This window comes from Oikopleura dioica, chromosome 1 (assembly GCF_907165135.1).
Source record: "Oikopleura dioica chromosome 1, OKI2018_I68_1.0, whole genome shotgun sequence".
Lineage (NCBI taxonomy): Eukaryota > Metazoa > Chordata > Appendicularia > Copelata > Oikopleuridae > Oikopleura > Oikopleura dioica.
Window position 1 is genome coordinate 3,572,264 of NC_137291.1, and position 25,189 is coordinate 3,597,452.

General features: G+C 42.1%; 10 protein-coding genes and 1 long non-coding RNA gene across 12 annotated transcripts; 3 read left to right on the plus strand and 8 right to left on the minus strand.

Moving 5' to 3' along the window:
* Positions 1 to 325: 325 nt before the first annotated feature.
* Positions 326 to 879, plus strand: LOC145696676 (uncharacterized). The gene is made up of 2 exons (XR_014133821.1): positions 326 to 707; positions 749 to 879. It is a non-coding gene; the product is annotated as an uncharacterized LOC145696676 (long non-coding RNA).
* Positions 880 to 1,171: 292 nt separating this feature from the next.
* On the plus strand, positions 1,172 to 2,208 carry LOC145711606 (uncharacterized). The gene is made up of 5 exons (XM_081789294.1): positions 1,172 to 1,206; positions 1,286 to 1,447; positions 1,485 to 1,686; positions 1,727 to 2,044; positions 2,086 to 2,208. Exons 1-5 carry the CDS (start codon positions 1,172 to 1,174, stop codon positions 2,206 to 2,208), a joined length of 840 nt encoding a protein of 279 aa, XP_081645420.1.
* A 1,745-nt stretch (positions 2,209 to 3,953) lies between these two features.
* Positions 3,954 to 6,648, minus strand: LOC145696469 (uncharacterized). Its single transcript, XM_081773517.1, has 11 exons — positions 6,431 to 6,648; positions 6,152 to 6,388; positions 6,001 to 6,107; positions 5,823 to 5,952; positions 5,690 to 5,728; positions 5,349 to 5,642; positions 5,155 to 5,294; positions 4,899 to 5,110; positions 4,644 to 4,858; positions 4,506 to 4,581; positions 3,954 to 4,465 (listed from the first exon to the last, which is right to left on the minus strand). Exons 1-11 carry the CDS (start codon positions 6,557 to 6,559, stop codon positions 4,239 to 4,241), a joined length of 1,806 nt encoding a protein of 601 aa, XP_081629643.1. The 5' UTR covers positions 6,560 to 6,648; the 3' UTR covers positions 3,954 to 4,238.
* Positions 6,649 to 6,659: 11 nt separating this feature from the next.
* Positions 6,660 to 11,062, minus strand: LOC145711607 (tubulin-specific chaperone D-like). The gene is made up of 5 exons (XM_081789296.1): positions 10,736 to 11,062; positions 8,689 to 10,660; positions 8,117 to 8,283; positions 7,012 to 8,024; positions 6,660 to 6,961 (listed from the first exon to the last, which is right to left on the minus strand). The coding sequence occupies exons 1-4, from the start codon at positions 10,782 to 10,784 to the stop codon at positions 7,297 to 7,299; spliced, it is 2,916 nt and encodes a 971-aa protein (XP_081645422.1). The 5' UTR covers positions 10,785 to 11,062; the 3' UTR covers positions 6,660 to 6,961; positions 7,012 to 7,296.
* Positions 11,063 to 11,207: 145 nt separating this feature from the next.
* LOC145696501 (uncharacterized) lies at positions 11,208 to 12,803 on the minus strand. Its single transcript, XM_081773551.1, has 7 exons — positions 12,708 to 12,803; positions 12,474 to 12,663; positions 12,360 to 12,418; positions 12,041 to 12,280; positions 11,846 to 11,998; positions 11,585 to 11,799; positions 11,208 to 11,513 (listed from the first exon to the last, which is right to left on the minus strand). Exons 1-7 carry the CDS (start codon positions 12,799 to 12,801, stop codon positions 11,316 to 11,318), a joined length of 1,149 nt encoding a protein of 382 aa, XP_081629677.1. The 5' UTR covers positions 12,802 to 12,803; the 3' UTR covers positions 11,208 to 11,315.
* Positions 12,804 to 13,710: 907 nt separating this feature from the next.
* Positions 13,711 to 14,379, minus strand: LOC145696657 (large ribosomal subunit protein eL30-like). The gene is given in 3 exon segments (XM_081773732.1): positions 13,711 to 13,895; positions 14,085 to 14,186; positions 14,189 to 14,379. Coding segments are annotated over 3 exon segments (342 nt in total). The 5' UTR covers positions 14,334 to 14,379; the 3' UTR covers positions 13,711 to 13,800.
* Positions 14,380 to 14,475: 96 nt separating this feature from the next.
* Positions 14,476 to 15,004, minus strand: LOC145696668 (small ribosomal subunit protein eS25-like). Its single transcript, XM_081773743.1, has 3 exons — positions 14,862 to 15,004; positions 14,666 to 14,815; positions 14,476 to 14,617 (listed from the first exon to the last, which is right to left on the minus strand). The coding sequence occupies exons 1-3, from the start codon at positions 14,952 to 14,954 to the stop codon at positions 14,531 to 14,533; spliced, it is 330 nt and encodes a 109-aa protein (XP_081629869.1). The 5' UTR covers positions 14,955 to 15,004; the 3' UTR covers positions 14,476 to 14,530.
* Positions 15,005 to 15,567: 563 nt separating this feature from the next.
* LOC145696619 (RNA binding motif protein, X-linked-like-1) lies at positions 15,568 to 17,461 on the plus strand. 2 transcript variants are annotated; one of them, XM_081773690.1, is made up of 7 exons: positions 15,568 to 15,663; positions 15,749 to 15,836; positions 15,886 to 16,028; positions 16,215 to 16,310; positions 16,693 to 16,822; positions 17,180 to 17,262; positions 17,314 to 17,461. In XM_081773690.1, exons 1-7 carry the CDS (start codon positions 15,581 to 15,583, stop codon positions 17,333 to 17,335), a joined length of 645 nt encoding a protein of 214 aa, XP_081629816.1. In that variant the 5' UTR covers positions 15,568 to 15,580; the 3' UTR covers positions 17,336 to 17,461. The 2 variants fall into 2 exon arrangements, with proteins under 2 accessions (XP_081629816.1, XP_081629824.1); XM_081773698.1 differs by lacking the exons at positions 16,693 to 16,822; positions 17,180 to 17,262; positions 17,314 to 17,461 and adding an exon at positions 16,416 to 16,636.
* Positions 17,462 to 17,467: 6 nt separating this feature from the next.
* Positions 17,468 to 20,130, minus strand: LOC145696480 (uncharacterized). Its single transcript, XM_081773528.1, has 6 exons — positions 19,865 to 20,130; positions 18,491 to 18,910; positions 18,222 to 18,444; positions 18,048 to 18,176; positions 17,621 to 17,978; positions 17,468 to 17,570 (listed from the first exon to the last, which is right to left on the minus strand). Exons 1-6 carry the CDS (start codon positions 19,941 to 19,943, stop codon positions 17,526 to 17,528), a joined length of 1,254 nt encoding a protein of 417 aa, XP_081629654.1. The 5' UTR covers positions 19,944 to 20,130; the 3' UTR covers positions 17,468 to 17,525.
* Positions 20,131 to 20,833: 703 nt separating this feature from the next.
* On the minus strand, positions 20,834 to 22,323 carry LOC145696572 (tyrosine-protein kinase Fer-like). The gene is made up of 5 exons (XM_081773640.1): positions 21,986 to 22,323; positions 21,727 to 21,869; positions 21,341 to 21,662; positions 21,143 to 21,294; positions 20,834 to 21,101 (listed from the first exon to the last, which is right to left on the minus strand). The coding sequence occupies exons 1-5, from the start codon at positions 22,093 to 22,095 to the stop codon at positions 20,890 to 20,892; spliced, it is 939 nt and encodes a 312-aa protein (XP_081629766.1). The 5' UTR covers positions 22,096 to 22,323; the 3' UTR covers positions 20,834 to 20,889.
* A 129-nt stretch (positions 22,324 to 22,452) lies between these two features.
* Positions 22,453 to 25,141, minus strand: LOC145706945 (uncharacterized). The gene is made up of 6 exons (XM_081784404.1): positions 24,992 to 25,141; positions 24,272 to 24,908; positions 23,973 to 24,226; positions 23,787 to 23,928; positions 22,723 to 23,744; positions 22,453 to 22,679 (listed from the first exon to the last, which is right to left on the minus strand). The coding sequence occupies exons 1-6, from the start codon at positions 25,069 to 25,071 to the stop codon at positions 22,517 to 22,519; spliced, it is 2,298 nt and encodes a 765-aa protein (XP_081640530.1). The 5' UTR covers positions 25,072 to 25,141; the 3' UTR covers positions 22,453 to 22,516.
* Positions 25,142 to 25,189: the final 48 nt, after the last annotated feature.

Genomic DNA, 25,189 nt, shown 5'->3' on the forward strand with positions numbered 1-25,189 from the left:
TGGACTAGTTTTTCTCGGTAGAGAAATGACTTAATTTTTGATCGACGGGATTACAGTCAAAACTTACAAGAACAATAGCAATTAGAACGAAAATAACAAGAACAGCTCTCTGAAGTTGCCTGATTCCCTCGGGGTAGACATGAAAATCTTCCATTTTTTTTCTCAAGAAAAATATTTTCAACGATAAATGCAATCCTTGATACAGTATTCTCAATTTTCAAGATCATCGATGATCGTCGATGAATTATAAATTATAATCGAAAGTGCCTGCAAAACGGTAATTTATCTTTGTTCGTATATTCTTCGTCTGTTGAATCTGAAAAAGCCGTGCTCGACAGATTTTAATTTGAGCTCAATTGAATGTGATCTTGTTTGAATTTGCTGGAAACAATGAATTTAATGATCCATAATAAGCCGGTAGAATTGGGACAGTCTCAGGAATCAAGAGCTAGAGAATCTCTAGTAGAGATGTTTGAAATAATCGAAACTTTTGAAGAGTGGGAGAACTTTTTGAAGAATGTCAGATAATAGCATTTTATTCTAAAGGAAAACAGACGTTAAGAGTATTGAATATACTGTGGCATTGTTTACTGTTCCATGGTGTGGTTCCTGCAAAATGATGGCCAAGAAACTGAAGGCATTTTCGGAAGAAAACAAGGAAGAGAACGTCCAATACACAGTAATTGACGCTGATCAAATCGTGGAAGGTAGTATTTTCCACTTCGAAAATCTTGAAGTCCTTTTTTAGTAAAATCTCTTTACGGCATCTCGCAATATCCGTGCTTCATTTTCTTCAAAAACGGCGAAAAGAAGCACAAATTCGCAACTTCAAGATTTGAACATTTCACTGACGAGTTCACTCTCAATCTTTACCAATAAAAAATTGCTCCAAGCGTCGAATCTCCCTTGACCTTTTCACTTGCATAACTCACCGGGAATGTGAGAAAACAAAAGCAATCGAAAAAAATGAGGATAATAAATAGAGAAACAAAATTTATTTTGAGAACAAGAATATTCCAGCTGTTTTTATTGTTTTTGATTATCAAAATCTTGAGGCGTCGGATCACAGAAAAATCATAAGGATGAATTGAGCTAATTTTTAATTATCCGACTTGAAGACATAGAAGAGACAGAAAATTAGAAGATCAATCAGCAGTTGATGAATTCTATCATGGAAAAAGACTGTCAGCGGAGCAACAGGGGATTGTACTACTAGGATTTTCCCATAGAATAGGTTTTTACCGATTACTCTTTTCCGATAGCAAAGTTTGAAAACCAAAATAAGCGAACTAAGACCAATAGTCGACATCTTGCGCCTCGAAGGATGTCATTATTTCCACGAGCCACTTAGATTTTCGCCCTATGGAAAAAGCGACCTTCGAGAGATTCAAAAATACATCATCGAACTTCTTTCCTGCCGATTCAAATACATTTATCGCGTCTTTAGGTGAGCTTTCAAGTTGATGAATCTTACTTTGCTCAAGTATTTCGCCGAAATTCGAGCGATTTTTTGATGCTCTTTCAAAAGAAAATGAAGCGATATCTGGAGGAGCAGTTACTGAGCGACGATCTTGCGCAGAAAAATCATGCCGGGTTGTGACTCAAAGTTTTGACGAGTACTTTGGATCGCTAGCGGATGTCAGATGGCTCAAATTTGTTCAAAATGGGATCGGTGCTAGTTTTCGGGTAATTCTCGAGAATCAAAATTTCTCCTAAATTTTCCTAGTCGCTGATAGTCGTCCGAGATCCCCGAGTCCTCCTTCTTCAAAAATACAAAGACCAGAAAAACGACATCATGGAATACGCCGACGAAATCGTCAAGTACTGCGATTCAATGGTCGACAACTGGTCGCGACTCTACGATCTGACGCAGGAAAGCTTCTCAAAAAGCATCAAAATCATCAAATACGAAGATCTTCAGATGAATTATCAAAATGAAATCAAGGACGCGCTTTTGTTTTTGAAACTCGACAGCGCTAAATTTGACCCTTTTCCGATTTTTGAAGACTCGCTGAGTTTGACCTTGAGAAGGAATATTTACAAAGTAGGTTCTCTGATCACTTTTTCATCAAGAAAAAAATTAAGGCCTTCAACGCCGTTCAAAACGACTGCGGCAAATTCATGAAAATGTTTCATTACAATCAGCTCCTTTTCGAAGATTTCCTCAACTCTCTCGAGTATTTGTCGATAACTGTAACTCATGATTAACAATCAATATATTACGATTATGATGATTCATTTTTTAATACTGCTTCCTTTCTTGAAATAAATAAAGTCAACAAGAAAGTCTTTTGTCACAGGAAAAAGAGAAAAAAATGCCGGGAAGAAAAAGGCTTGAATTTACATTTTTAACTTCTTTGGTTACGATTTTTCACTACATATCGCAGCTCACACTGCCATTTACAATTACAGTCATATCTACTGCTCAAGATGGCGAAAATGTCCAGTCTATCTGTATTTTAAATCAATCAGCAGCTGAAACAAATGTCGAGCAGACCGGAAAGAGCGAGCTAGCCTGGACAAACGAGCAATATGGAAATATTCTTGGAGCGTATTTCATCGGCTATTCTATTTCTACAGCAGCGTCTGCTTTTGCCGTGCAAAAATTTGGATTTTACCCGCTTATTAAGATTTTATGCTTCGGGAGCGCAACCACAACACTTTTCTTTCCTTACGTCATCAGGAGATCTTTTAACTTGGGATTTCTTTTGAGAGTTCTCCAGGGAGTTTTTTCTGGTCCCTATGTTCCCGCTTTGCAAGGATCGTGGTACTGGTGGGGCATTCCCAGCGAAATAACGACGAATATAGCGATTCAAACGGGAGGTGTGACGATCGGAAATGTTCTGGGCTCGGTTGGAAATGGAATGGTGATAAATTCATTTGGCTGGGAATATTGCTATTACATCGCCGGAACTTGCCAGATATTGGTTGGTATTCTTTGGGCGATTCTGGTAGATCCAAAGCCGGAGATAGAAAGGGGTGAATTTGGTTTTTGTGGAATTCAAAAACTGAAGATTTCTAGCAGAATGTCGAAAGAAGAAAAAACTCGGGAACGGAAAGAGAAAATAGAGTAAGGCTTTTCTAAGTTCATTTTCTTGTCCAAAAACAGATTACATCTGCGCGCCCTCCCTCGATAACGACGACAAAACTCCGAAATGTTCCATTCAAATCAATTCTGACCGACCCTCAAGTTCTTCTCGCTGTCTGGGGCGTTTTTTCGGTCGACTTAATTCTGCTGAGCAGCATGACTAACACCCCTACTTATTTGAAACGGGCATTTGGGTTGCCGATTCGGACAATAACGTACGTTTTTGGAGCCGTTGCTCTTGGATGCTTGATTGCGAATGTTTCTTGTGCTCTTATCGGTAAGAAAACAGTCGGTCTATCAATTAATATGACCTGAAGTTGACAAACTAAGAAGAAAGTTCAGCACGACTTTTGTTAGAAAATCGCTAGTTCTGTTCTTGTGTTTGTTGATGCTCCCGTCTGTCTGTTCGATGGAATTCTTTGGCTGTAATTACGTAGTAGTTTGCATCCTTTTTGCTATTTTTACCATTTCTGCAAGTGCTAGTGCAAGTATGTTCATAATTTTTGACCTCGAAAACTGTTATTGTAAAAGTATCTGGGATCATCCCTATCGCCGCAGAGCTATCTGCAAATTATGGCCCGATCGTGACTGGTTTTGCTGGTGCTTTTGGCAATTTTGCTGGATTTGCTACCACTTCACTCATGGTTTACCTGCTCAAGGATAAAAATCAAGGTAGAAATTATGATAAACATTAAAATATTCTCTTAAAAAGGCGATCCTGCAAACTGGAACCGGGTTTTTGCGATCCCGGTTGGTCTGTTCACCATTTTTCTTGGTTTTTTCCTTGCTTTTGGAAAAATAGAAGTGCGACCATGGGCCAGAGAGAAGAAAAATAAAAATCACCTTCTCAAATGAGCGCAAAAAATATATTATTAAAGTTTATTTCTTCAAGAAATTCAATAGCAAATTGGTAAATGAAAAATAAGTGCAGCCAATAATTGCTCTCCACCCCAGTTCCTTCCTAATTCCAAACGAGCGTAAGACGATGTAAAATCGCGAACAAAATTGTAAAATAGTCAAAACTTTGAATAAAGAAATTGCGGCTTTCCGAGCTCCTGATCGCTCCAGAAAATATAGTAAAAGAGAGAAAAAATGCCGTTGAAAAGAGGAATTCTTGAGGTGGAGGGTTTTTCTTTGGTCAAATAACTTTTTAGTAGTAATCTTCTACGTCACTTCCTTCTGAGTAATCTTCCTGTTCCATCAACAAGAGCGCTTCTTGCAGCTCTATTTGCTCCTTCGTTAATGCTTTCGGTTGTTCTTTCGGGGTCGGGTCGGGTTCAGCGGGTTCTGGAAGCTCTTCGGGCTCTTCTTTGACCTCGACTTCATCCTTGATTTCACTTTCGTCGATCATGAGTCGTGGGGACTCTGATCCAGGATCTATGAAGATGTTAATAAATGCTCAAAGAGTGAGAAAAACCTGGTGTCTCGATCTCTTCCGCCGCTTTTCTTGTGTCGAAGCCAACATATTCAACATCCTTCTGTTTCTCATCCTCGTTTTTCGTGTCTTAGATCGGGTTTTCTTTTTCGACTCAGGAATTGAAAGAGGGAGGAAAAGATAAACCTTTCCTTCACTAAAATTCCAATGCGTCAAGGGCTCGTTCCATTGCTCTCCATAAGAGCTGGATATTTCCCGTTGCTCGGTTTTGTTGAAAGATTTCGCATAAGGATGATGCCGCGTATGATTCGCAGGTTTGGAAGCCTTTCGAGCTGATTTGGTGTGCGCGGGTTTCTCCTGTTTCTTTGGCGATGTACCAAGTAACGATTGGAAGCCTGAGATAGAATAGAAAGGGAAGAAAGGCGTGTCTGGTACCTGGGTGGAGCGAATTGACTTGCACCGGCTGTTCCTTGATCTGGACTCGTGAGGACGACTGATGAGCTGGTTTGGAACTTTGCGGAGCGGAGAGAATGAACGGAGCAGACCTCGGCATGTCGTATGGATTCGGATTGTCGCGGTTCACCAACTGATCCAAAACAGGATGAGAAGTCTGGGCATTTCCAGTTGGGGCGCCATATTTTGCTTCGCTGAAAACAGGTTAGGATCTCAAAATCAAGGAGGATTTTTTTACCTTTTCTCTTGGTTTGGTGGTTGTTCCTTTTCCTTCCTAGGTCGCTTGGCTTCCTTTCTTTTTGAGGCTTGGTGGAGAGGTTGCGGTGGAGGCTGGCCTTTGACGTAATCATGATGGGCAGTCCCTCGGTCTTTGAAGTACTGAAAAGGGATAAGGAAAAGAAAGAGATGATAATTATCAAGCATTTGCTTTACCTGGGCTTTCTCCGTCGTTGTGACAATAAACTCCGGGAATTCTAGCAAAATCTTCCCTTTCAAATTCTCAAGGAGCGTCTTTTCTTTGTCGAGATGATAGTAAAGCTCTTGCCCGACAATTCTTCGCATGAACACTTCGTAGTTGTACTTTTTCTCCGCCATTTCCAGCGGTCGTTCCATTTCAGCACTCTTCTTTCCTGGCAGGCGGTGACATTCGATAGAGGAGGCGGTTTCGTCGGATTCGATTGTTTCTGGCTCTTCTTCGAAGGGTTCCTCTTTGACTTCGACTTTAATCTACGAAAAAATTGATGAGAAAATGGGTTGCAAGAAAACAGCCTTACATCAGATCCGGAAAATTCAGAAGCAGCTTCGGAGTCGATCTTTTTACGAGTTGAATTTAATTGAAACTATTTTCTTTGCAAAAAATGAAATTCTTCATCTGAAAACTTCAATTTAAACTACTCAAACTCGCTCCTTATCAATGACTCCTTGAACAATGCGGCCTAAATTCCAAATCTCATATATATCAGTCTCATCCCTTGATATCTTTCTATCAGAAAGATGAAAAGTCCACCGTACATGAAATTTGAAACACTTCTTGGCTCTTAATTTTGATTTCGTCATTTTGTCTGTTGTGCTATCAGCAACGTACTTTCCTGGTCCTTTGCGTTCCCCGTACTCGGAGTAGACCGTCCGGTTGATTGAGGCGCGGGAGAAGCCGGCTGGTTGTTGCCAGATTACGAAGCCTTTCGAGATGGCCTAGAATCACATTTAGAACCTGAGAACAGCGTTGAAATACTCACATATCTTGTAAGCGCCTCTCTTCCTTCATAACCTGGCGATTTCATCCCTTCTGGCCCGTAGTCCCGGAGAATTCGCTCCCAAGTAAAGGTTCGTCGACTTGCATCCTCGAGAAAACGATAGTCTCGGAGAAGAAGTCGGTTGTTCATCGTTTTCTTGAAGACGAACTCGGTTGGGTCTCGTTTTCCAGAGCAGTTTAGCTCCTCTTTATGTTGCTGGACGCACTGCAGAGAACAGGTCTAACAGAAAAGTTGAGAAACGGTCGAAAAGGGGGTTCTTACTCTGTTCTGACATCCTGGACACTTGTATCGTGGGTTCTTGCTTAGGCAGACGTAGCATCTTGGAACATCCTGATCAGGGATAGACTCTTTTTCAGGTTCCTGAGCTTCTTCAGCTGCTACGGCCGACATTCCGAGACAATTCCGGAAATCACAAAATTCCGATCCAACGAGCGGTACCGGACACCGACTGCTCGATTCGTCTATTTAATTGATTAAAATAAGGGTTGAGAAAATAAATATTATGTTTATTCTTTGTCTGTAAAGGCATTTTCAGTGATTTGAAGATAAATGAAGAAAGAAAAATAGTAACACTACATCTACTTGGACGAATAATGAATGATAGGAATCAGAAAATAGATTCTAAGCAGCTTGAAGAAATTGGTCGACAATGCTTTTAGACATTTCCTTGAAGAATTCGATGTCTTTCGAATCGTCAACCCAGTCGGTTTCGCGGAGAGTTTGAGTTACGGAATTCGGGATGTCGCGAGTGATTGACAGGATTTCGTAGTTTTGAAGCAGTTTTTCAGCCGTCTTAATAAACAGTAGCATTTAATAAAAGCAGAAACTGATAGACATTTTACCTGGTATCGGATAAACGGCTTCTTATTGTACAAAAGTTGTCTGAATCTCGCGAATGCTCGTTCGTAGAAAACATCCATCCTGGCAAGTCCATTCAAGCAGCTGATCGCGTTGATTGCGTTTTGACTGTCCTTTGCTTTTGTATACTTGATGCAAAGCTCGAATACTTTCTCGAGTTTTTTGCTCTCTTCGATGTCTTCAAAGTATTCTCGGGAAAGAAATTCTTCGAGGACTTTCAAAACTGGCTTTCCTGATGTTTGGTTGAAGATCTGGTCGATTATAGGAAGTTAATTACAGTAATAAAGCTGTAAAAGCTTGGGAGTAGGTAGACAGATCTTCAACCGTCCTAGCAGCGTCGGTTTTTCATTCCACAAGTAGCAAATATGCTCTAGAACCTCTTCCAGCTCCTCTTCTTGACAATCATCCATGAAGTAATTAGCCGCTTTGAAGGCATTTTGCGACAAGGACTGCGTCAGATCACCAGCAGAAACGATCAGTCCCTGTAAAATTTGGCGCTGAAAGGATTTGATTTTCAGCAATTTTGAATAAAGAGAAAACATCTTTTCTGCGCCCCAGAATGAGACCCAGATTTGATTGAATTTGCCGAGTCCGTTGTTCTTTGAAATCATGATTTTAAAGAGCTCCTCAATGTCAGGATGAAGCTTGGAATGAGGCTGGAGAGCGATGAGAGTCTTTGCCGCTTCTTCTCGAACTCGAAGGATCTTTTCCGCGCCCTGTTGGAGCGTCTTTCCGACAAGCAGCAAAACAGTTTCCATCTTTAGCTGGGGGAAGGAATCGACCAGTTGTTGGATGCCTTTGAGAGCAGCGAGACGCACGTGACTGCCGATATCACCTCTCTGATTTCGAGTGTAATCGTCGAGCGATAAAACGAGCGTATTCCCGATTTTGTCGAGTGTTTCTTGCGTAGGGTTTTGGAGAAGAATGTCGAGGGAGTACTGCATCAGCTCAGCACGAAGATCGACAAAGTAATGACGCGTTGGATTTTTCTTCGCATCTGAGACCGGTTTCTACATGAGATATCCTCATAACTTAGGGCCGGGGATGAGTCATAAGAGATAGAAAGAGGGTCTTTGGCTATACAAAAACCGGTTCCTAATCGAACTCCTTCAGTTACAAGGTGGAATAGCTCGAAAATTTGAGACTGCTTCACGACATTGTATGATTTCAGAAGATAGCAAGCGCAGATTCTAGCGCTTTCCAAGATTGTCGCTTTGTTTGAGATGATTTGGGAGATCAGTCTCTCGCAAATCGCCCTAATAATATCAATTAAATAGGCTCGATAGAAATTTCTCTTTAAAAGCAACAACTTAAGGGAATGTCTCCGAATGTCTCCGAAATTTGGAAAATAAACATGTTCTAGAGATTTTTTCGAAAATACGCAAAAAATAAAAATAAGCTAAAAAATAATGTCAGATACTGTAAAAATGATTTTCTTTTTGAAAATCTGGTAGAATTAAGCGCTCCGCGCAATTTGTGGTAGAAAACTCATTGATCGGGTAGGTTACACTTTCATTTACACGCCTCCTATCGTCCGGACAAAATTCGGATATTCGTAGTTTCTAGAACATTTTTGTTATTTTTGGAGACATTCGGAGACATTCCCAGGGCGCCCCCAACTTAAGAGTACCACTAGACGTCCTAAAGAAGTATTTACTTACACTTGTTCCTTCTCCGGAAGCGCGCAAATCAAAACTTCAATCGCCGGCGTAATACTCTGACAGAGACCCCTCAATCCCAGCTCAACAAGCGCATCAGGAAGCTGTCCCATTTTCATAACGCTATCTTGAATCGAGTCAATCCACTCGACAAACTTGTCGTAATTCTGTGTCTTCTTGGATTCCGCTGCATAAACTTTAAGTAAATCGAGAATGGAAGGTCGGAGGATGTAGCTAAAGCTCGCTGGATCGGAGAAATGCCGGGAATGGATAAGATTGTCGAGGATTTTTTGAATCTTGAGCATCGAATCCGGCTCGTGGGAGATGAAAAAGTCGAAGGTTGTGGAGAGGGTCATAACAGCGCCGTGGAGGATGAAATCGTTGTTCTTCGTCAGCCCCTGTTCCAGAAGCTGTGGAAGATGCTTCCTGAAAAGGTTCAGGCAATCAGGATGGTTAAGAGTAGTCGCGATGCTCTTCGCGGCAGCTTGGCGAACTTCTAGCTCCCAGTGAACAGCTCTGTTTGTCGCGAGATACTCGATAATACCCGCTCTATATTCTGGGAAATCAATCGCAATTTGCGCTCCCACTTGAGCGGCGGAAGCCAATTGCGCGATCGTTTGAAAGTTCAGGAGTTGATTCAAATCCAGAGCGTTGGGGATAAAATCGAGCGGCAACCGGCCGATGTTTTCTTGTAGCGCTGCTTGAGCCGCTTTTCTACAACTCACTTCTTTGTCGAAACATGCTGTGGTTATCAAAGTCTTGACGGAATCTTGAATGAAGTCTTTCAGATGCGCCGGATGGAAGCCACGAGCAAAGGTCCAAGAAGCGTAACAAGCCGCGTCTCGGACATTCGAACCAACAGATCCTTCTCCTCTTCGCTTATCGTAGCAAAGCCCTTCTTTGATCTTCGTGATGCTGATTTCTATGTGTTCTTGCGTGATCATATTTCGTCGAGAAAACTCCGCAAGCGCCGAGCAGCCGCCATGCCAGCTTGCTTCCGCGTTTGTTTCGTCCAACAAGTTGATGATTTCACCGAGGATGATGGAGGCATTATCAGCATCGAGGCGTTCTGTAACTCGGCCGAGGTGCTTTGCAGCGTTCCAGCGAACCATTGTTGAGCTGTCTGAGAGGCAATTGATCAGTAGAGACAGAACGGCTTCGACTGTTTCGGAGATTTCATTATCTTCTTCTTCCTCTTCCTTGATTTCCACATCCTGAATGTCTTCAAGTGCTTGAACTCGTTGAACTCCTAGTATCCGACTTCCACGGTTGTACTTCCACTTTGCCTGGCGAGCTTTCAGTTCTGTCAGCGCTATTCTCCCTGCTAGTTTCGAAAGAAAACGTTGGACCGTCGAATCTTTCAGCTTCTCGTCATAAATTCCTTCGTAAATCTCGGCGACTTTTTGCACGACCTCGAAAACCTGCTCGTTCAAGCTTCGGAGTTTTTCTTTCGGCCCAACTTTGTACAAATAACAGAGGAATTTCAAGCTTCCGACGACTGTGTAGACCCGTTTGACAGCGTATTCTCCGTCGTCGATGGAAGAGGAGATGTTTTCGAGGATTTCGTTGATGTGTCCGTCGCTGAGGTCACTATCAGAGCGACTGTAGTACCGGGCAAGACACATACAGGCCATATCTCCAGTCGTGCCAGTATGAGTGATGAATTCCTTGCAGATATCGATCACTTTTCCTCTGAAACCCGGGCTGATCTTTTCGAACGAAAACGGAATTCGCATCAGAGACGAGAGCCAAGCAACAATGACAAGATACGAATCGTGAATTCCTTTTCTCGTAAAATCTGGCGATTGCTCTCTTGTATATTCAGCGTCAGCGACAAATTTGGTGAATTTCTTCTCGAACTTCTTTAGGGCGTCAAAGTGGGAGAGGATGAGGCGAAGATGGTGAACCTCGTGCGGGAAGTACTTGTCGACTTTCTTGCATTTTCGCGTGTGCATTAGGTAGACAACATATCGCGCTAGAATTTATATGTAAGGAAAGGATTTAATGATGCGGAGTCAGGGTCCTGGCACGATAAGAAAGATTTATGTACCTTGCAAAAGATACCCATCGACATTTACAAATTCCCCTTCTTCATCCATTTTAAAACTCGTCAAATTCGTAAATAGCGTTTCGAAAATCGCTGGCAAAACTGGATCCAAGAGAACTGGATTTTCTTGAAACTTGAAAAGCCCCGATCGAAACCAGAACTTTCGGAAGAATTCTTCTCTGTGGGCATTTGTAATTTCGGGCTGTGGGGCGGCTAGACTGACGGTTTTGACGAGCTCAGTGAGTTTTTGTTGGTGAATTGGATTTGCGGAGTGGCGAGGAATGACTTTGTGTTCTCATAATTTACGGGCTGGTTATCTGTGCCCATTTTCGATCTAAACATATTAATAGACATTATTAGATGTTTCAAAACATCAGCAATATCTACAGACATCTAAAGACATGCATAAATATCTTCGACATCTCCAGCGATGACCGAAACCCTGTAAGATCATCATTTCAGATCAAAACGAAAATTAAAATTTGAAGAATATTTTATGTTCCTGTGTAACAATAGCAGAATCAAAAATAGAGAATGAACTTTTGATGAATATGAATCAAACATTGCTTTGAACAGTGATTTACTAATTGGCAACTTTCGTGATGACTTTCTTGCGCGTCAGGAGATCTCTTCTGAATACGAAGTATTCTAGAGTAGAAACGAAAGTCGTCGAGAACGTCAGGTAGCAAAACGGCATCGTTAAAAAGTCGTAGCTTGATAGGAAGCCGGAAGATTGGGTGAGAAGCCAGACAGGAAGGAGAAATTGAAGAACTGTATTTGTCTGAAAACAGATCGTAAGGGAAAGAAAGAGAGGAAGGGGGTTTGGGCAAGGGAAAATGTGAAAAAACTTACTTTTGAGATCCAAGTCGGATTCAATTTGACCGAAACGAGTCCGAAATCGAAGTATCTTTTCAGCGTTTTTGGCGGCGGCAGCGTTTGGTAGCGAATAACGGAAGTGCCTAAAACAAGAGCCACATCTCGTCCAATAATCGTTCCAAAGAGCCAGAGAGGAATATCCCCTGCGATAGCAAATGCCGAGTAGACTGCCAGCATCGTTATTTTATCAGCTAGACGAGGAGTTTTACGAGAACGAGAAGTTGCAAAGAGCATTACCGAGAGGATCGAGCGCTGTTCCGAGAGTGCTAGCTTGAGAGGGCCAAGTTCGAGCGATTTTCCCATCGAGAAAATCAGAAATCATCGAAACAACATTCAAATAAAGAGCCGCTTCGTAATGACCGTGCGTGATACAGTAGCCAGTCACAGGGGCTAGAATTGACATTCATCATCATTCCCCACTCATTTTCTTACCAATAACAATTCTCCCAAAACTAATGGCATTCGGAATCGTGTACCAATTTTCTCTCACTGCTCGTTCGCGTATCTCCCTCCTTTTTTCTCTCAATTTTTCCTGCTGCTCCAGCGATTTTTCGCGAAGTTTCTCTCGTTGCTCGATTGACTTCTCCCTCAATTTTTCGCGCTGCTCAATAGACTTTTCCCGGAACTTCTCTCGTTGTTCCAGAGATTTTTCTCGGAGCTTATCGCGCTGCTCTATTCACTTGTCAAGAATCAGTATTCATAATAAAAGTTCATTATTGAAAATATTCTATTGATAGTTCTGGACAATTTCCTAAAGTCTTCTCCTTGATTTTTTCCCTGTAAACTTCCTTTCTATCTTGAATATCATGCCTAAATAAGCCTTTTTTGAAACTCACCAATTCTGATTCTCGTCAACAAATTTTACCTCAAAAGGTCGACTCTTTGCCGCTGTTTTTCCCGAAATTCTTCCTGAATTCTGTTGAAAGTTTCCCTCGCCTTTTGATCTTTTAAATTTTTTAGTTTAAATTCTAGCTCTTCTTTTTTGAGCGCTTCGAATATTTCATCTTTTGTGTCATTTATTTTTCTCGCAACATCGCTCTTTTCGAAATATTTATCTTCAAGAAACTTTCAGAATGTATCTGTGAGCATTGAAGGTTACCTTTTTGACAAACGTTTAGGTTAGATGAAAGAGTACGATTTCCATATTTTAACCTGCTCGGGAACAGACAGAAACAGGCCCTACGCCTGAGCATATCTGAAAAAGATCTGTTTTAGTTAAATTAGAAATAAGCCGCGTGCGGCTTTTTCATGAAAACACGAAGGAAGAAAGACGACAGACACTAATGCGGATTATTCAAACGAAAATAATGGCGAAAACTTGCTTTTTAGATAACAATTAAATTGAATAAATAATTGAATGGGTGTAAATCATGCGCCTGCGTAAGTTTTCTTGAACATTGAAATCACTTGCGGATTTTGAGTAATTTTTAAAATTTATTGTTTTCATAGGTGAAGGAGAAAATGTAAAACAGGTGTTCTGGTAGTGTAAAGGTTGCCTTGGAGTTTTCACTCATCAAATTGCGAATCAGGAGGAGCTTATGCTCTCCACTTTATCCAGATGCGATGCTCGCTCCTCGTCCAGACGTCCTCAGGCAGTCGGCCATTTAGCTAAGAAAAATTAGTAAAAAGGGATTCAAAAATGTTCAGTTTACCTCGATCTCCTGTTGTCGGCTCTAGTTGATCTTCTTGAGAATCCTCGTCTCGAGACTATCGCTAGGATTCTCACTCGTTGATGGATGGTCTTCCTAATCCCATCCATCCGCAACGCATTTCTCATTCTTCATCAGCCACCCCAATTTGAATCAGCCCTGGTGGACGATATCCCGCGTCCACCAACACTCATTACAGGAAAATACGATTGGTGGCCGATGATTGAGCTCAAATTTTTCTAAAAAAACGAAATTGTTAAATTTTAACTCTTATATTTGGGGCAAAGCAACCAAGGAAATATCCGAAGTAATAGACATTGCCGCTTTGCAACTCTCGCCTGTATAAAGCCGCTTCGCGGCTTTTCATTCAACCCTCTTTGGAACACTTACCCAGATTGCTTTGCCCATAATTTTAAGAATTTGAATAAAAGTCGAGAAGTACATATAAGCGAGTTTTAGTCAATCTTTCTTTTATTAACTTTTTCTAAGCAAAATTAGAAGGGCAGTATTTCAAAAGATCAGATCGACAATTTTTTCCCGAATTTACTCGGCCTTGGCGGCACCGGCCTGGTGGGTCTTGATGATGTCGGAATCTCCAGGGTCGGTGACGGTGAGGCAGCCAACTCGGAAGTATTTACCTGAATGGAAAAGGTGAGCGCTAGAACTACTAGTCATCTTTGCGTGGGACTTTGCTCCGACTAGAGGGTTCTTTTCGCCCTACCTGGGTGAAAGGAGGGTTTGAAACTTAGTGTGGAAGCCGCTCAGCGGCTTCGTTTATGAAAGAGCCGCAAGCGCCTCAAGTTTTCAGAATGAAATCAATTTCTTACCACAGGCAGTTCCAAGTTCGATGTTGGAGCCGTTGTAGTGGTGGACACCGGTCTTGGCCAACATGGCGTAGTACTCGATCTCGGATCGTCGAAGATGGGGGTGTTGTTAGCGAGGATGACCAACTTGGCCTTGCCGCCTCGGAGCTGCTTGATGGTCTCCTTGTAGCCCATGTTGTACTTGCCGGACTTGATGACAAGGGCGAGTCGGCTGTTGATCGAAGATCCGTCCTTCTTCGACTTTTTGGCCATTTTTACAAGTCCGTTAAGGTCTGAAATGGAAAAACGTTAATAACGAACGCCCAAGGCGCATTATCCGGTCTCAGCCAATCAGAAATGATAAAGAGGCTCGCAGATAAGGGCCCGGGTTGAGATTAGACACAAACCCAGCTAGTTACAGTTTCATCCTCGTGTTCTAGGTTTTCAGAAGAAGGCAGAGAATGGGGAAGTTACTCCTCGGGGTTGATGGCCCGGGTGTAGACCATCTGGGAACCGTGCTGGATCAGGCACTTGATCTTGCCAGCGGCGAAGAGGTTCTGAAAGGATAGGGTTAGAAAATGGAAGAAGAAGGGTTGTTTAGTCACCTTGATGGCAGTTCGGGCGAGGGAGCCACGGATCTTCATTCGATCGGAGACGATGGAGGGGGTGATGACCTTGTAGTTGGGCACTTCCTTCATGACCTTGTCGTAGGTGGCCTGATCGAAGACGCAAGCGTTGGCGAGCTTATCTCGGACCTGGAAATGAATTGGTGAAAATGAGTCTCGGTGGTTTCGATCTTACCTTTCCCTTAGACCACTTCTTCTTGGACTTCTTTCCTCCTCCGGAGGCAGCCTTCGCCTTGGCTTCCTTCGACTTCTGTGGTGCTTTGGCCATTTTTCAAAGCCGATTCAAAGTCTGAAGAAACGGGTTGATAGAAAAGTGCTCTTGATTAGACTAAAAGACAGAATAGAGCTTTGTCAAAGATTGAAATCAGGAAAACACAAGACACGAGGAAAAGCCGCGTGACGGCTTTTTCGAGTGCGAAGCCGCAGAGCGGCTCCATTAAGATCACATTTTATAAAGATTCGACATAATTGATTCTATATTTTTGAATACAATCTTCATTTATAATTATAAAGGAGACAAAAAAAGTGATTCTGGCTAAAATTTCAAATTGACTATTTCTCTAGAAGAGTTCTCTGTTGTGAAATTGTTAAAAAAGCAGAGGATAAGTGAAGAAATTGAAGAAATAAAATTCTTCTGCGAGAGTAGCGCGAGTCAGGAACTTTTCAGCCAATGAGCGGCGTGTTTCTTGCAGCGCCGTGACGCGTGGGCGTTGGAGCGGAGGAGCAGCGCGAAATAAGAAATCCAGAAAAACTTTCACTTCTCTTTCCCGGAGGACTTCTTATCTTTCTTGCTGGAAGAGAAAAAATTCAATTGAACTGATAATCAGTAATTTACTCATCTTTCATGAACTGTTTATTTTAATTCATTTAAATTCTTTACGTTTTAATCAAAGAATGGGTCGAAGCTATTCTCGCAGTCGTTCTCGATCTGGATCGAGAAGTTCTAGAGGTCGAAGTGCTTCAAAGGATCGATCCAGGTAAAACAAGAAAATTTGAGTCTTCACGGAGTAAATTCTTTTGAATTTTCATTATATAAATTCTTGAATTCAAATTAACTCTTAGCCGAAGTCGCAGCCGATCCCGTCGAGATTCTCGATCTCGCTCTAGATCCGTCCTTGGCCACATCGACGGCTACGATCCTGCTTTCCGGGTACGTGTAGCAACAGTAGGAAAAGCTGTGATATTGACAATCAATTTAGGGTTATCGAGTGAAAGTTGCCGATTTGAACACTCGCATTTCGAAGTATGAGCTGGAAAAAGAATTCGACCGCTACGGCAAAATCATCGATTTGATTCTCATTCGACGGCAGCCGACTATTTGCTTCATTGTCTACAAATACAGGTACTGAAGGACGGTAGTTCCAAAAAATACACTAAAAAGGGCCCCTTTTCGAGCGGTAAAGAAGGAAATCGGACCTGTTTACATAAGAGATCAATCAGACCCTGTGTCAGGTTTTCTACACAGGGTCCCGATTCAAGGCAGAAGCTACAGGCTCTTTTCTACATTAATGTAACCCTCTTTCTTCAGTCAAGATGCCCGCTACGCTGCACGAAAACTGAACAACTTGTCGATCTGGTCCACTCGTCTTCGCGCAGAACTGGCCAAACCCAGCGGCAAAGCAAGGTAAGATCAAGTCGCCTAGGCTTTAAGTAGTGAAATGGAACGCACAAGACATTTGATGCGAAATGGAAAACTTTCAAAACTTTCAATTGAAAGCGAAATATTAAGAAAGCGAGTTTACGATTACGCGATCCTACGATTAGCCCTTACGAGAGCGATACTGTTACAGTCACAGTAGTTCTAAATTTGCGCTTTCCCGACTCGAAAAAAACGAGCGAAACGATAAACAAGCCAGTTATTATTTCGGCTTACGATTCTTGACACCCCTTAACCGCACGAAACGAGCGATCGAAAAAGCGCGAATGAAAAAAATGAGATGCGGAACTCTAAAAGAGTGTCAAAGTCCCCCTTTTACAGCGATTCCTTCATTTAACCGTGAATTTAGACGGCGTTCTCGCTCACCACGACGAAGACGATCGCGTTCTCCTCGACGACGATCGGATTCTCGAGATCGATCTCGTCGAAATAGATCCCGATCTGGCTCTCGAAGACGAGCGGATAGACGAAGCCGCTCTAGGAACGGTTCAAATGCGATTTCTTTGTCTATTTATACCGATTGCCAACTGCGGTAGATTATCGAAGGCGAGAAGCTGAGATCTACCGCAAGAATTCCCCTAAAGAGGTCCAAGATAGTCGCTAAAGCTTCGAAGGTCAAGTCGAAAATAGTCGATAAATTGATGGGCGTGACCCTCTCGGTCGCTTTTTCAATAAAATCGACGACTTCGGGCTCAATTTTCGAACCTTTAGCGACTTTCTTGGGCCTTTTTACTGGAATACAATCGGGATACCGTAGATTTATATCTTATAGTAGCTTTTGGACATTTCTTTTCGCAGTCCTTTTTACCCGAAATTATCCAAATTCGAACCTGAGAAGACGATCTGACTCCCGTCGACGCTCGAGATCCAACAAGCGTAGCCGCTCTCGCTCTGAAAGACGATCAAGATCCAATTCCAGGTAATTTACCACTCAAAATCGAGCTCAACTCCTCAACCATCCCTTTTTCAGACGCCGCTCACGATCGCGTTAGATAATCAAGACTCAAATCAATCAATTGGAAAAAAAGAAATTGAGCTCTAGGAATTTTTTTAGTAATCATGCTGTCATTTACTGTCATCAACTGTACTCACTGGGCAGAATAAAAATTCTCATACGATTTTATCAAAAAAGCGGTGTTCTTTTTATTGATTAATTTTGTACAGGTAGCAAAGAAATAACTTCTAGCAGCCAGGTCCTTTTGAGCATTCACCAGCGCAGACTTCCACCTAAAAAATTATTGAGAATCGCGGAATTTTTTTCGGAAGATTTTTCCTACCGAGCAAGATAATTGCTGAGTTGTCAAATCATCTTCTTGAGCCCTAAACTGGAAGCTCGTGTAGCTAAAGTTGATCTTCTCTTGTCTTTCCCGGAAAATTTCAGTCTTGACGAACGAGTCTGGGCAGGTGTTTTCGATCACATTGAATTGCAGCCCAAGTGCTGTATCGGAAACAGTACAGTTGGTGATTTTGAAATCGAGGGTCGAAATTGGGTCGATCATTTCCAAGCCGACAAAGACCCGGTCGCCGATCGCCACGACGTCGTTTTCAGTGGCTTCTTCTGTGAATTTTTCATCTTGATAAGTTGTCAAGGAGAATTCCAGCTCTCCCTCTCCGTTGGCTCCAGCATCAAAGTCGCTAAACAAAATCATTAATTTAATGACATTAAAATGGAAAAGGTGGCGAGGGCCGTTTTTTCTCTCTTACGGATCATGAACTGTTGTTTTGGCATGAATGTCGTCGACAAATCTGGGGAATTTGCATTCGAAGCTGTGTTCAAAATTAGGCGCGATTTGAATGAAACCATTTCTTCTTCCCTCAGCACGCAGTTTATTGCTGAAATAATGATGATTCTCCTGTGTTTTTTCGGTTGAAAAGTACCTAAAGACAAGGTCGTTCCCTTCCGAAGCCACTTGCGTTTCGCATCCATCAAGTTTAAAAGCAAAAGAAAAGGTATCTCCATCCTCATCAGCTTCAGCCGAGGCGCAAGAGCTGATTTTCGGAGCTTCTTGGTTGGTAAACAAGCATTTTGGTGCCCGAAGTCCGATTTGGTGTGGAGAACATGTCAGTTCGATAAGATAAAAGTTTGGGAAACAGCTTCCATCTGAAATATATTCTTTCTTCTTTCCTGTCTCTGAATTTGTATTTACCGTCATTTTCAAGAAAACAATCAGGGCATTTCTTCTCGCCCAATTTATGCTCCCCAGAGTCATTTATTTCTGCTCTGGAAGTCGTCACTGTAGATGTCGAAGAAGTTGTTATTGTTGAACTCATAGTTGTTGATGATGTTGATGTCATCGTTGTTGATGTGAATGTGGAAGTGAAGGTTGTTGGGGTAGTCATTTCTTCCGTTGTTCTTTCAACACAGCTATAGAACGGGAAGGACTCCGAAAGGACACATTCACCAGCTTCGCCGCAAAAGTCAATGTCCTTCCTTGTGTAGAAACCAATGTCGGTGTCAACATCGTCGCAATCAATATCTGGCAGCTTGCAAATAAATTGCTCCTGCATTAAACAGTCCTGTTCCCTCCACAATCCATTCTCCCACTTCACGCAAGTGCGGTCTTGAACTACAAGAATGGTTAAGTACGTCGAAATAGGATATTCAATATTGATATCATTCCAGATGCTTTATAAACAGTGACCTTCGTTCAGAAATTTTCAAAGAAAAAAACAAGATGAAATTTACGAACGTTTTGGTAGCTCATTTGGCCGGATGGTCCATGTTCGAAACTGAACCAGAGACACAGCAAAAGCTTCAGAAGCTTCAAAACCTTGCTGATAAGGAACGGGCGGAATTTGACAGAAAAAATTGTTAAAAATCTTTTTCTTTCGTTAAAAGTAATCATTCCTCCCAAAAAAGCTTAATTCTTATCATCAAAGACCCGTTTTTTTCTCTGCAAAATAATTGATTATTCATCTTTCTTCAATAAAATCAGATAAAATCTATCTTCAAGCCTTTTTGTTTTTAGAGAAACTTTTTGACAGGGATACATAGACAATTATCGTTTCAATATTTTCGTTTTGGCGAGAAGACGAGTTATTTACAGCTAGTATGGTCCTTTCATTCAGCGCCTTTTTTCAAACCGCATGAAGGCTCGCATTATTATTGCAAGTAATCAGGGAGTCGGTAATAATGAATCTTTTGTCAAATTACTAATGCGCTTTTAATATTTACACCATGAAAGCTTAAAAGATGCTCATTTGCCACATTTTAGAAATAAAATGAACATGAAAATCGGTTTGATTTTTGTACAATTTGCCGCAGCCTGGTCTTTCTTCGAAACGACCCCAGAAGATCAAATGAAGATTTTGAGACTTCGAAATCTTCAAAAACAGGACCGGGCCATCAACGAAAAAATAAGGTCTACCAGAGCTTTTCTTGAAAATTTTCGACAAGACTTTCTATCTTTTATGTTATTTATGGGCCCCATAAAGATGAATGAAGTAAAATACCATCGAAGACCAGGATTTTTCACTATTCTTTAGAATCGCTTCGTTTTTCCTTTCAAATAAAACCGTACCTCTGTTGAAATTTTCTGACTTCTCGCCAATTCTTCTGAATTTCTTTCTCAGTGTCGGTGGTCTTCCATACACCCACATTTCATCCTTTTCTTCCGGCACTTCATCTTTTTCATCAGAAAATCGCCACGCTTCATTTGTGAATTCCACTCCTATCCAACCGCTTGATCCCAAATTCTCCCGGAGAAATAATTCGTCTTCTGCGTCCTTTGGAGAAAATAAGCTTCCACCTAACTGTGAGCAGTAGCTTATCGAAGGATCACAAAAAGCTGCTGATTTCAAATAGGTGTTAAAATAAGAGGATAAAAAAGGTCTTTTGATCCGGACTTTGAGCTTCGTACCACGTTCCTTTCTGTTCCGAGCGGCTGCAGATTCCGTCGGTGGGGATTTGACCGGAGCAGACATCAAGATATCGCTCTTGAAAGAGTGTTAGGTTTTCGTCAAACTGGCTATTCTAGTACATTTTTATCAATGTAATGAAGGGTTTTGTTTAAGGGGCTAGACATCGTGAATGGTAGTTTTCAAGATGATTTTTGTACGAAATTTTATATATTGACTCCCTTATTTTATTTTTTCTACGGAAACTTTGAACCCTTTTTTAGAATCTGTGGGAGTCGAAATTCGAAGTTTCGAAGAAAAAATTCACTGAATTTTATTGCATACTTGAGCATCTATCGCTTCCTGTTCGTCCAAAAACCATCTTCTCGTGCATCTGATTGATCGGACAAATTGCATTTACGCTACTTGCGATCAATATATTTTGGAAAAACTTCTTCATAATTCTCTTTTTCTTTTGAAAGATTTCGATTTGTGAACACGAGGTCGAGGCGCAAGATTAAAAAAGCTTCTTTTCTAAATCGAAATCGAACACCACCGCCACGGAGGGCTGGATATCCAGGCGATTACGCGACTGTCAGAGGTTACTTTTCTGCTTTCCTTGACACTTTTTATGCATTTTTCTTGCATTTTATCCTTTTCGTTGTCTTTTTATTTCAATAAATTATGTACAGGAATCTTTAAAAACGCCTCATTCTAGCTGTTGAGACGCTAGAATGAGTGTTTCTTTGATGAATCTGAATCTTGGTCGATCTTTTCTTTCTAGCGATCTGCATTGCTTCATCAATTTTAGCAGTATTGGTTCTGGATCAACCATTTCTCCGATTGAAATTTTTGGGTTTCGAAGCGCGGCAACGTAGTCAGTAACCGATCGAAACTGCTGCTTTTTGTACGGAAGCATACCTCGATTGGAGTTGAGACAGGGTCAAATCCAGGGTTCTTACCTTTTGAAAGAACTTCGTAAATCAGAACGCCGAAGCTCCAAACATCAGTCAATTCGTCGAAAAAGTGCATGTCTACTGATTCTTTTGGCATCCATCTCATCGGGATGGGAATTTGGCGGATGAAGGATTTTTTGCGGGAGAAATGGCCATTCCTGAATTTTATTACTCATCTACCAAAGAATTTACTATTTGTCTCACCTCGTTGAATTAACCCTCGATAGCCCAAAATCTGCAATCTTCACCGTTCCATTTCCGTCTAGCAGACAGTTCCTCGCCGCCAAGTCTCGGTGAACAATATTCTGTCTCGTCAAATGATGCATTCCTTTGGCAGCATCGCAGAGCACTTCAATCTGTCGCTTCTGAGAAAGATCGTTTTTCAAAAGTAGATTTTTCAAGGAGCCACCATCCATCCACTCCAAAACGATGGCGAAGTTGTTTTGAATGAAAGAGACGCCATATGTTTTTACGATGTTGGAGTGGTCGATGTCCATCATACTTTCCGCTTCGATGTGCAGCAGATCTGAATACGGGTTTTACCTTGGATCGATGCGAAAGGTCCATAAAAACGTCACAAAGAAACGTACTTTCATGAATTGCCGAGTCTCTTCGCTTATTTGAATCTTCGCAGTAGGAAATCTTTAGGGCGACGGAAATGTTCTTAGGAGAGACTGTTCCTTTGTAGATTTTACCAAAACTGCCGGATGCGGTTTCCCTCTGAACGGTGATCCTTAAAATTTTAATGAAAAATGATAAAAAAATTCCTTTGTCTGCTAGACACTGTCTCGTAGACAATCACCTATCGTTTAATTAACATCGTTCAATGATGGAGTCCAGGTCCCTTACCTGCTTGAGTCTACAATTGATCTGGTCGAGTATTGTCTGAAGAAATCCTTTTCTCTCATTGTTCTCTTATTTGTTGGGGTCCATCCAAAGCATTTGTAGACAACCTCCATTTTCTCTCTCTTTTTCTTTCAGTTGCAAAAGTGATTTCGTTGCTCTTAACTTTTAAAATCCAGAAACGTCTGTCAGAAGACAAAGGATAAGTGTAAATAAAAATTCTTGATTTAATTGACCTCAGAGAAAGTCTTTTGTTGCTCGAGCGTGAAAAGCGTTGAGTTTATATTCTAAAGACAAAAATGGCCCGAAGGCGGGAAAATATGAAAATTCACGCTCCAACACAAGCGAAAGGGAAGTGGATAGTATCGATTCACCGACGCGTTCTGCTCTCATTTATATAAACAATGAGTCAATTACGGAAATTTTCCGTCGTTAATTCATAGCAAAATAGTTGACGCTAGGAATCAGGGTTTTTTCCTGTCAAATACTCATTTATTTTCATGTTATTGTATGACAAGAAAAGGGAGCAGTGGAAAGTTAGCATCCGACGAATTCGCCGATTGTATCGAAAGACTTGGTAAGGTACTTCTTGATCAATCGCTCGACGAAACTGTTGTTGTCCTTTTCGCAGTGTTTGCCAAAAGCTCGGGCCCAGGAAGCAAGGTTGGTTTCAGAGCTCGAGAGACCATCGCAAGCATCGCTTTAAACAATTGAAAATCTCGAAAATATTATTCAAAACTTACCCAACTGGGACAAGATCGGGAGCCTCAAAGGTGCAGCCATTTTTGCTGGCTAATTTCTCACTGTGCTGTGTGATTTTCTTGACGAGTTTCTTGAGGTTCTTGTTAGACTTGGAAACGTTCTTTGGAACATCAGTGATGTTGGCGGAAATCAAGAGATCATCGATGATGTCAATAACGTCCTCGACAGCGTCTTCGCCGAAAGTGAGGTCGGCTTCGGTGGTGGTTGTTGTAGTGGTTGTGGTGGTTGTTGTGGAAGTTGTAGTTGTGGTCGAGTAATCAGTTGAAGTTGTACTTTCTTCAGTTGTGGTTGAGGTTTGTTCAGATGTAGAGCTTGTGTAGAACGATGTCGTAGTTGGCTCTGGTGTGGTTGGCTCTTCTGTCGTGGTTGGTTGTTCTGTCGTGGTCGTAGTCGTAGTTGTTGTTGTAGTGGTTGTGGTCGTGGTCGTGGTTGTCGTGGTTGTTGTTTTCGTTGTAGTGGTGGTGGTAGTGGTGGTGGTAGTGGTGGTGGTGGTGGTAGTGGTGCTGGTGGTAGTAGTTGTGGTTGTGGTAGTTGTAGTAGTAGTTGTTGTTGTAGTTGTTGTCGTCGTCGTGGTTGTCGTAGTAGTAGTAGTCGTTGTGGTTGTGGTTGTAGTTGTAGTTGTAGTTGTGGTTGTTGAAGTAGTGGTAGTAGTTGTTGTTGTTGGATTTACCGCAGGGCAGCAGAATCTGTACTTGAACTTAGTACATCGACTTACACCAGCACCATCTGTCTGTCGAGAAGCGCACTTGACGTCAACATAATCAGGGATAAGGCCTTCGCTTGCTTCTTTTCCGAGGATGAGAGCGGTGTCACAGACCTCAGCTCTTCTGTCTGTGCTGAAATCTTCAAAGACAGGTTGATGGTCGACGTGGTCCATGGCAAACCAGCTCGATTTGAATTCTCTGAACTCGGTCGGAATGGACGAGTCGGAATCGCAGACGGATTCGACAGGGGTGTTCCATCGGGGGTCGAGTTCTTCACCAGCATGATTCGTGAGCATTTTCTAAAAAGAGTTTGAAGGGAGAAAAACTTGAGGCTTGCTTACTCTTGGCTCGCAGCAGTAGTTTGTGTATTTTGTTCCGTCAGGTCCGGTTTGGATTCCAAACCAGCTTGGAGGAGAAGATCGAGCCACGGTGAATCTGTTCTCTTCTGCATCCAAAGACTGACAGATTGACGTTCTTGTTTCGCTTAATTTTAAATAAAAAAAAATAAAATTGCAAAAATATCTTACTCAGTTGCAAGCATAAGATTGACGTTAGTACCATCGTTACTCTGAAAAGGGGTGAAGTAAGCTTCCCAGACAGTGACAGGGAAATTGACAGCATCGATAAAAGTCGTGGCACGATCAAGAACGAACGCTGATTCGCAAACTGCGTCCTTGTCGACATCATATGGATCGATTGGCGCCTCAGTGGTAGGTTCCATAGTTGTGGGCACTTCAGGAGTGGTCGTAACAAAAAGTGAGGCGTCACAGCAGTAGCTTGTCTAAAGATCATTTTAAGATGGCTTTTTTGGATAGAATGAACGAACCTTGAATTTGACGCAGAAATTCTCATCATCTTCAGCATATTCATGACATTCAATCGTCACATATCCTGGGAGGACCAAATCGTCATCTGTTGGCCCAGAAGCAGCGGCCTGCTTCTTTCGTCTTCTCGCGTTGATTCCGTCCATTTGGAAGAAGCACTCGTCGCGCATAGCATCTTCGCTGATGACATCCTGATCTGGCATACCATTGACTCCATCGCTGATAATCCAACCTGTCACAAATCCGTCGGTGCTGGGTTCACGGCTGTCCGTGGAACAGACCATTTGGCTTCCTCCCTTCCAGTTGGTGTTGACGAGGTTATTCTCTCCGTCGAAAATAAAGTGCTGGCTCTCGCAGCAAATTGTCAATTCCCACTCGTTACAGCCAGTAATTGTGTCGTTGGCACCAAATTCGTAATCGTTGCACTGCACGCCAGCCCAGTCAGGAACGGTCTCAGAGGCACTTCGTTTTGCGGCAATGTCGGAGAATTCGCCAGCCCAGTGATCGTTGCACATGCTGGTTCGGGAGCTGCTGTTGAGGACGAATGGGATGATGGTGTTTGGGACCAAGGTTGAAGTTTTGTACTTCTGCCAGGGGGAGAAGTCCGAAGCGTCGTTGACTCGGAGTTGAGGGGAGGCACTAAAAATTGGAAAATTTATTTTTCCCTCCGTCAGTTTTTCGGTCTGTTTCGATTCATAGCGTCAAAAATTTTCTCAACTTACGCGCACATATTCATCTCCTTTCCCAACTCTGGGTCGACAATCGCCGTTGAGAGGCCAAAAAATCCGATGGAAAGTTTCATCTTCAAAAGTATTTGATAACTCTTCGATCTGCACACGAAATTCGGTACAAGATCTCAGGATGAAGTCAACGCACCGTGGAGCCTCGTTTTTATGGCGGTGGTGGCGGCGCTGCGAGCT

Coding starts and splice junctions, on each gene's coding strand:
- LOC145711606 (XM_081789294.1), top strand. CDS start 1,172: ATGGAAAAAGACTGTCAGCGGAGCAACAGGGGATT. Junction 1,207..1,285: donor CAGCGGAGCAACAGGGGATT/GTACTACTAGGA, acceptor AACCAAAATAAG/CGAACTAAGACCAATAGTCG. Junction 2,045..2,085: donor TGAGAAGGAATATTTACAAA/GTAGGTTCTCTG, acceptor AAAAAAATTAAG/GCCTTCAACGCCGTTCAAAA.
- LOC145696469 (XM_081773517.1), bottom strand. CDS start 6,559: ATGTCGGCCGTAGCAGCTGAAGAAGCTCAGGAACCTGAAAAAGAGTCT. Junction 5,729..5,822: donor TTCAAGGAGTCATTGATAAG/GAGCGAGTTTGA, acceptor ACTCGTAAAAAG/ATCGACTCCGAAGCTGCTTC. Junction 4,859..4,898: donor AGTCAATTCGCTCCACCCAG/GTACCAGACACG, acceptor ATTCTATCTCAG/GCTTCCAATCGTTACTTGGT.
- LOC145711607 (XM_081789296.1), bottom strand. CDS start 10,784: ATGGATGAAGAAGGGGAATTTGTAAATGTCGATGGGTATCTTTTGCAA. Junction 8,284..8,688: donor CTTCCGGAGAAGGAACAAGT/GTAAGTAAATAC, acceptor TGATATTATTAG/GGCGATTTGCGAGAGACTGA. Junction 8,025..8,116: donor AGGAGTTCGATTAGGAACCG/GTTTTTGTATAG, acceptor AACCGGTCTCAG/ATGCGAAGAAAAATCCAACG.
- LOC145696501 (XM_081773551.1), bottom strand. CDS start 12,801: ATGCTCAGGCGTAGGGCCTGTTTCTGTCTGTTCCCGAGCAGGTTAAAA. Junction 12,419..12,473: donor CAAAGAGTCGACCTTTTGAG/GTAAAATTTGTT, acceptor AGGCTTATTTAG/GCATGATATTCAAGATAGAA. Junction 12,281..12,359: donor AATCAAGGAGAAGACTTTAG/GAAATTGTCCAG, acceptor ACAAGTGAATAG/AGCAGCGCGATAAGCTCCGA.
- LOC145696668 (XM_081773743.1), bottom strand. CDS start 14,954: ATGGCCAAAGCACCACAGAAGTCGAAGGAAGCCAAGGCGAAGGCTGCC. Junction 14,816..14,861: donor AGAAGTGGTCTAAGGGAAAG/GTAAGATCGAAA, acceptor ATTCATTTCCAG/GTCCGAGATAAGCTCGCCAA. Junction 14,618..14,665: donor TCGCCCGAACTGCCATCAAG/GTGACTAAACAA, acceptor CTATCCTTTCAG/AACCTCTTCGCCGCTGGCAA.
- LOC145696619 (XM_081773690.1), top strand. CDS start 15,581: ATGGGTCGAAGCTATTCTCGCAGTCGTTCTCGATCTGGATCGAGAAGT. Junction 15,664..15,748: donor GCTTCAAAGGATCGATCCAG/GTAAAACAAGAA, acceptor ATTAACTCTTAG/CCGAAGTCGCAGCCGATCCC. Junction 15,837..15,885: donor GCTACGATCCTGCTTTCCGG/GTACGTGTAGCA, acceptor CAATCAATTTAG/GGTTATCGAGTGAAAGTTGC.
- LOC145696480 (XM_081773528.1), bottom strand. CDS start 19,943: ATGTGGGTGTATGGAAGACCACCGACACTGAGAAAGAAATTCAGAAGA. Junction 18,177..18,221: donor GGGAACGACCTTGTCTTTAG/GTACTTTTCAAC, acceptor TCATTATTTCAG/CAATAAACTGCGTGCTGAGG. Junction 17,571..17,620: donor CTCAGCAATTATCTTGCTCG/GTAGGAAAAATC, acceptor ATAATTTTTTAG/GTGGAAGTCTGCGCTGGTGA.
- LOC145696572 (XM_081773640.1), bottom strand. CDS start 22,095: ATGGAGGTTGTCTACAAATGCTTTGGATGGACCCCAACAAATAAGAGA. Junction 21,295..21,340: donor TCGAGGGTTAATTCAACGAG/GTGAGACAAATA, acceptor AATAAAATTCAG/GAATGGCCATTTCTCCCGCA. Junction 21,102..21,142: donor TTACGAAGTTCTTTCAAAAG/GTAAGAACCCTG, acceptor ACTCCAATCGAG/GTATGCTTCCGTACAAAAAG.
- LOC145706945 (XM_081784404.1), bottom strand. CDS start 25,071: ATGAAACTTTCCATCGGATTTTTTGGCCTCTCAACGGCGATTGTCGAC. Junction 24,909..24,991: donor AAGGAGATGAATATGTGCGC/GTAAGTTGAGAA, acceptor TCCAATTTTTAG/TGCCTCCCCTCAACTCCGAG. Junction 23,745..23,786: donor ACTACTGCTGCGAGCCAAGA/GTAAGCAAGCCT, acceptor AACTCTTTTTAG/AAAATGCTCACGAATCATGC.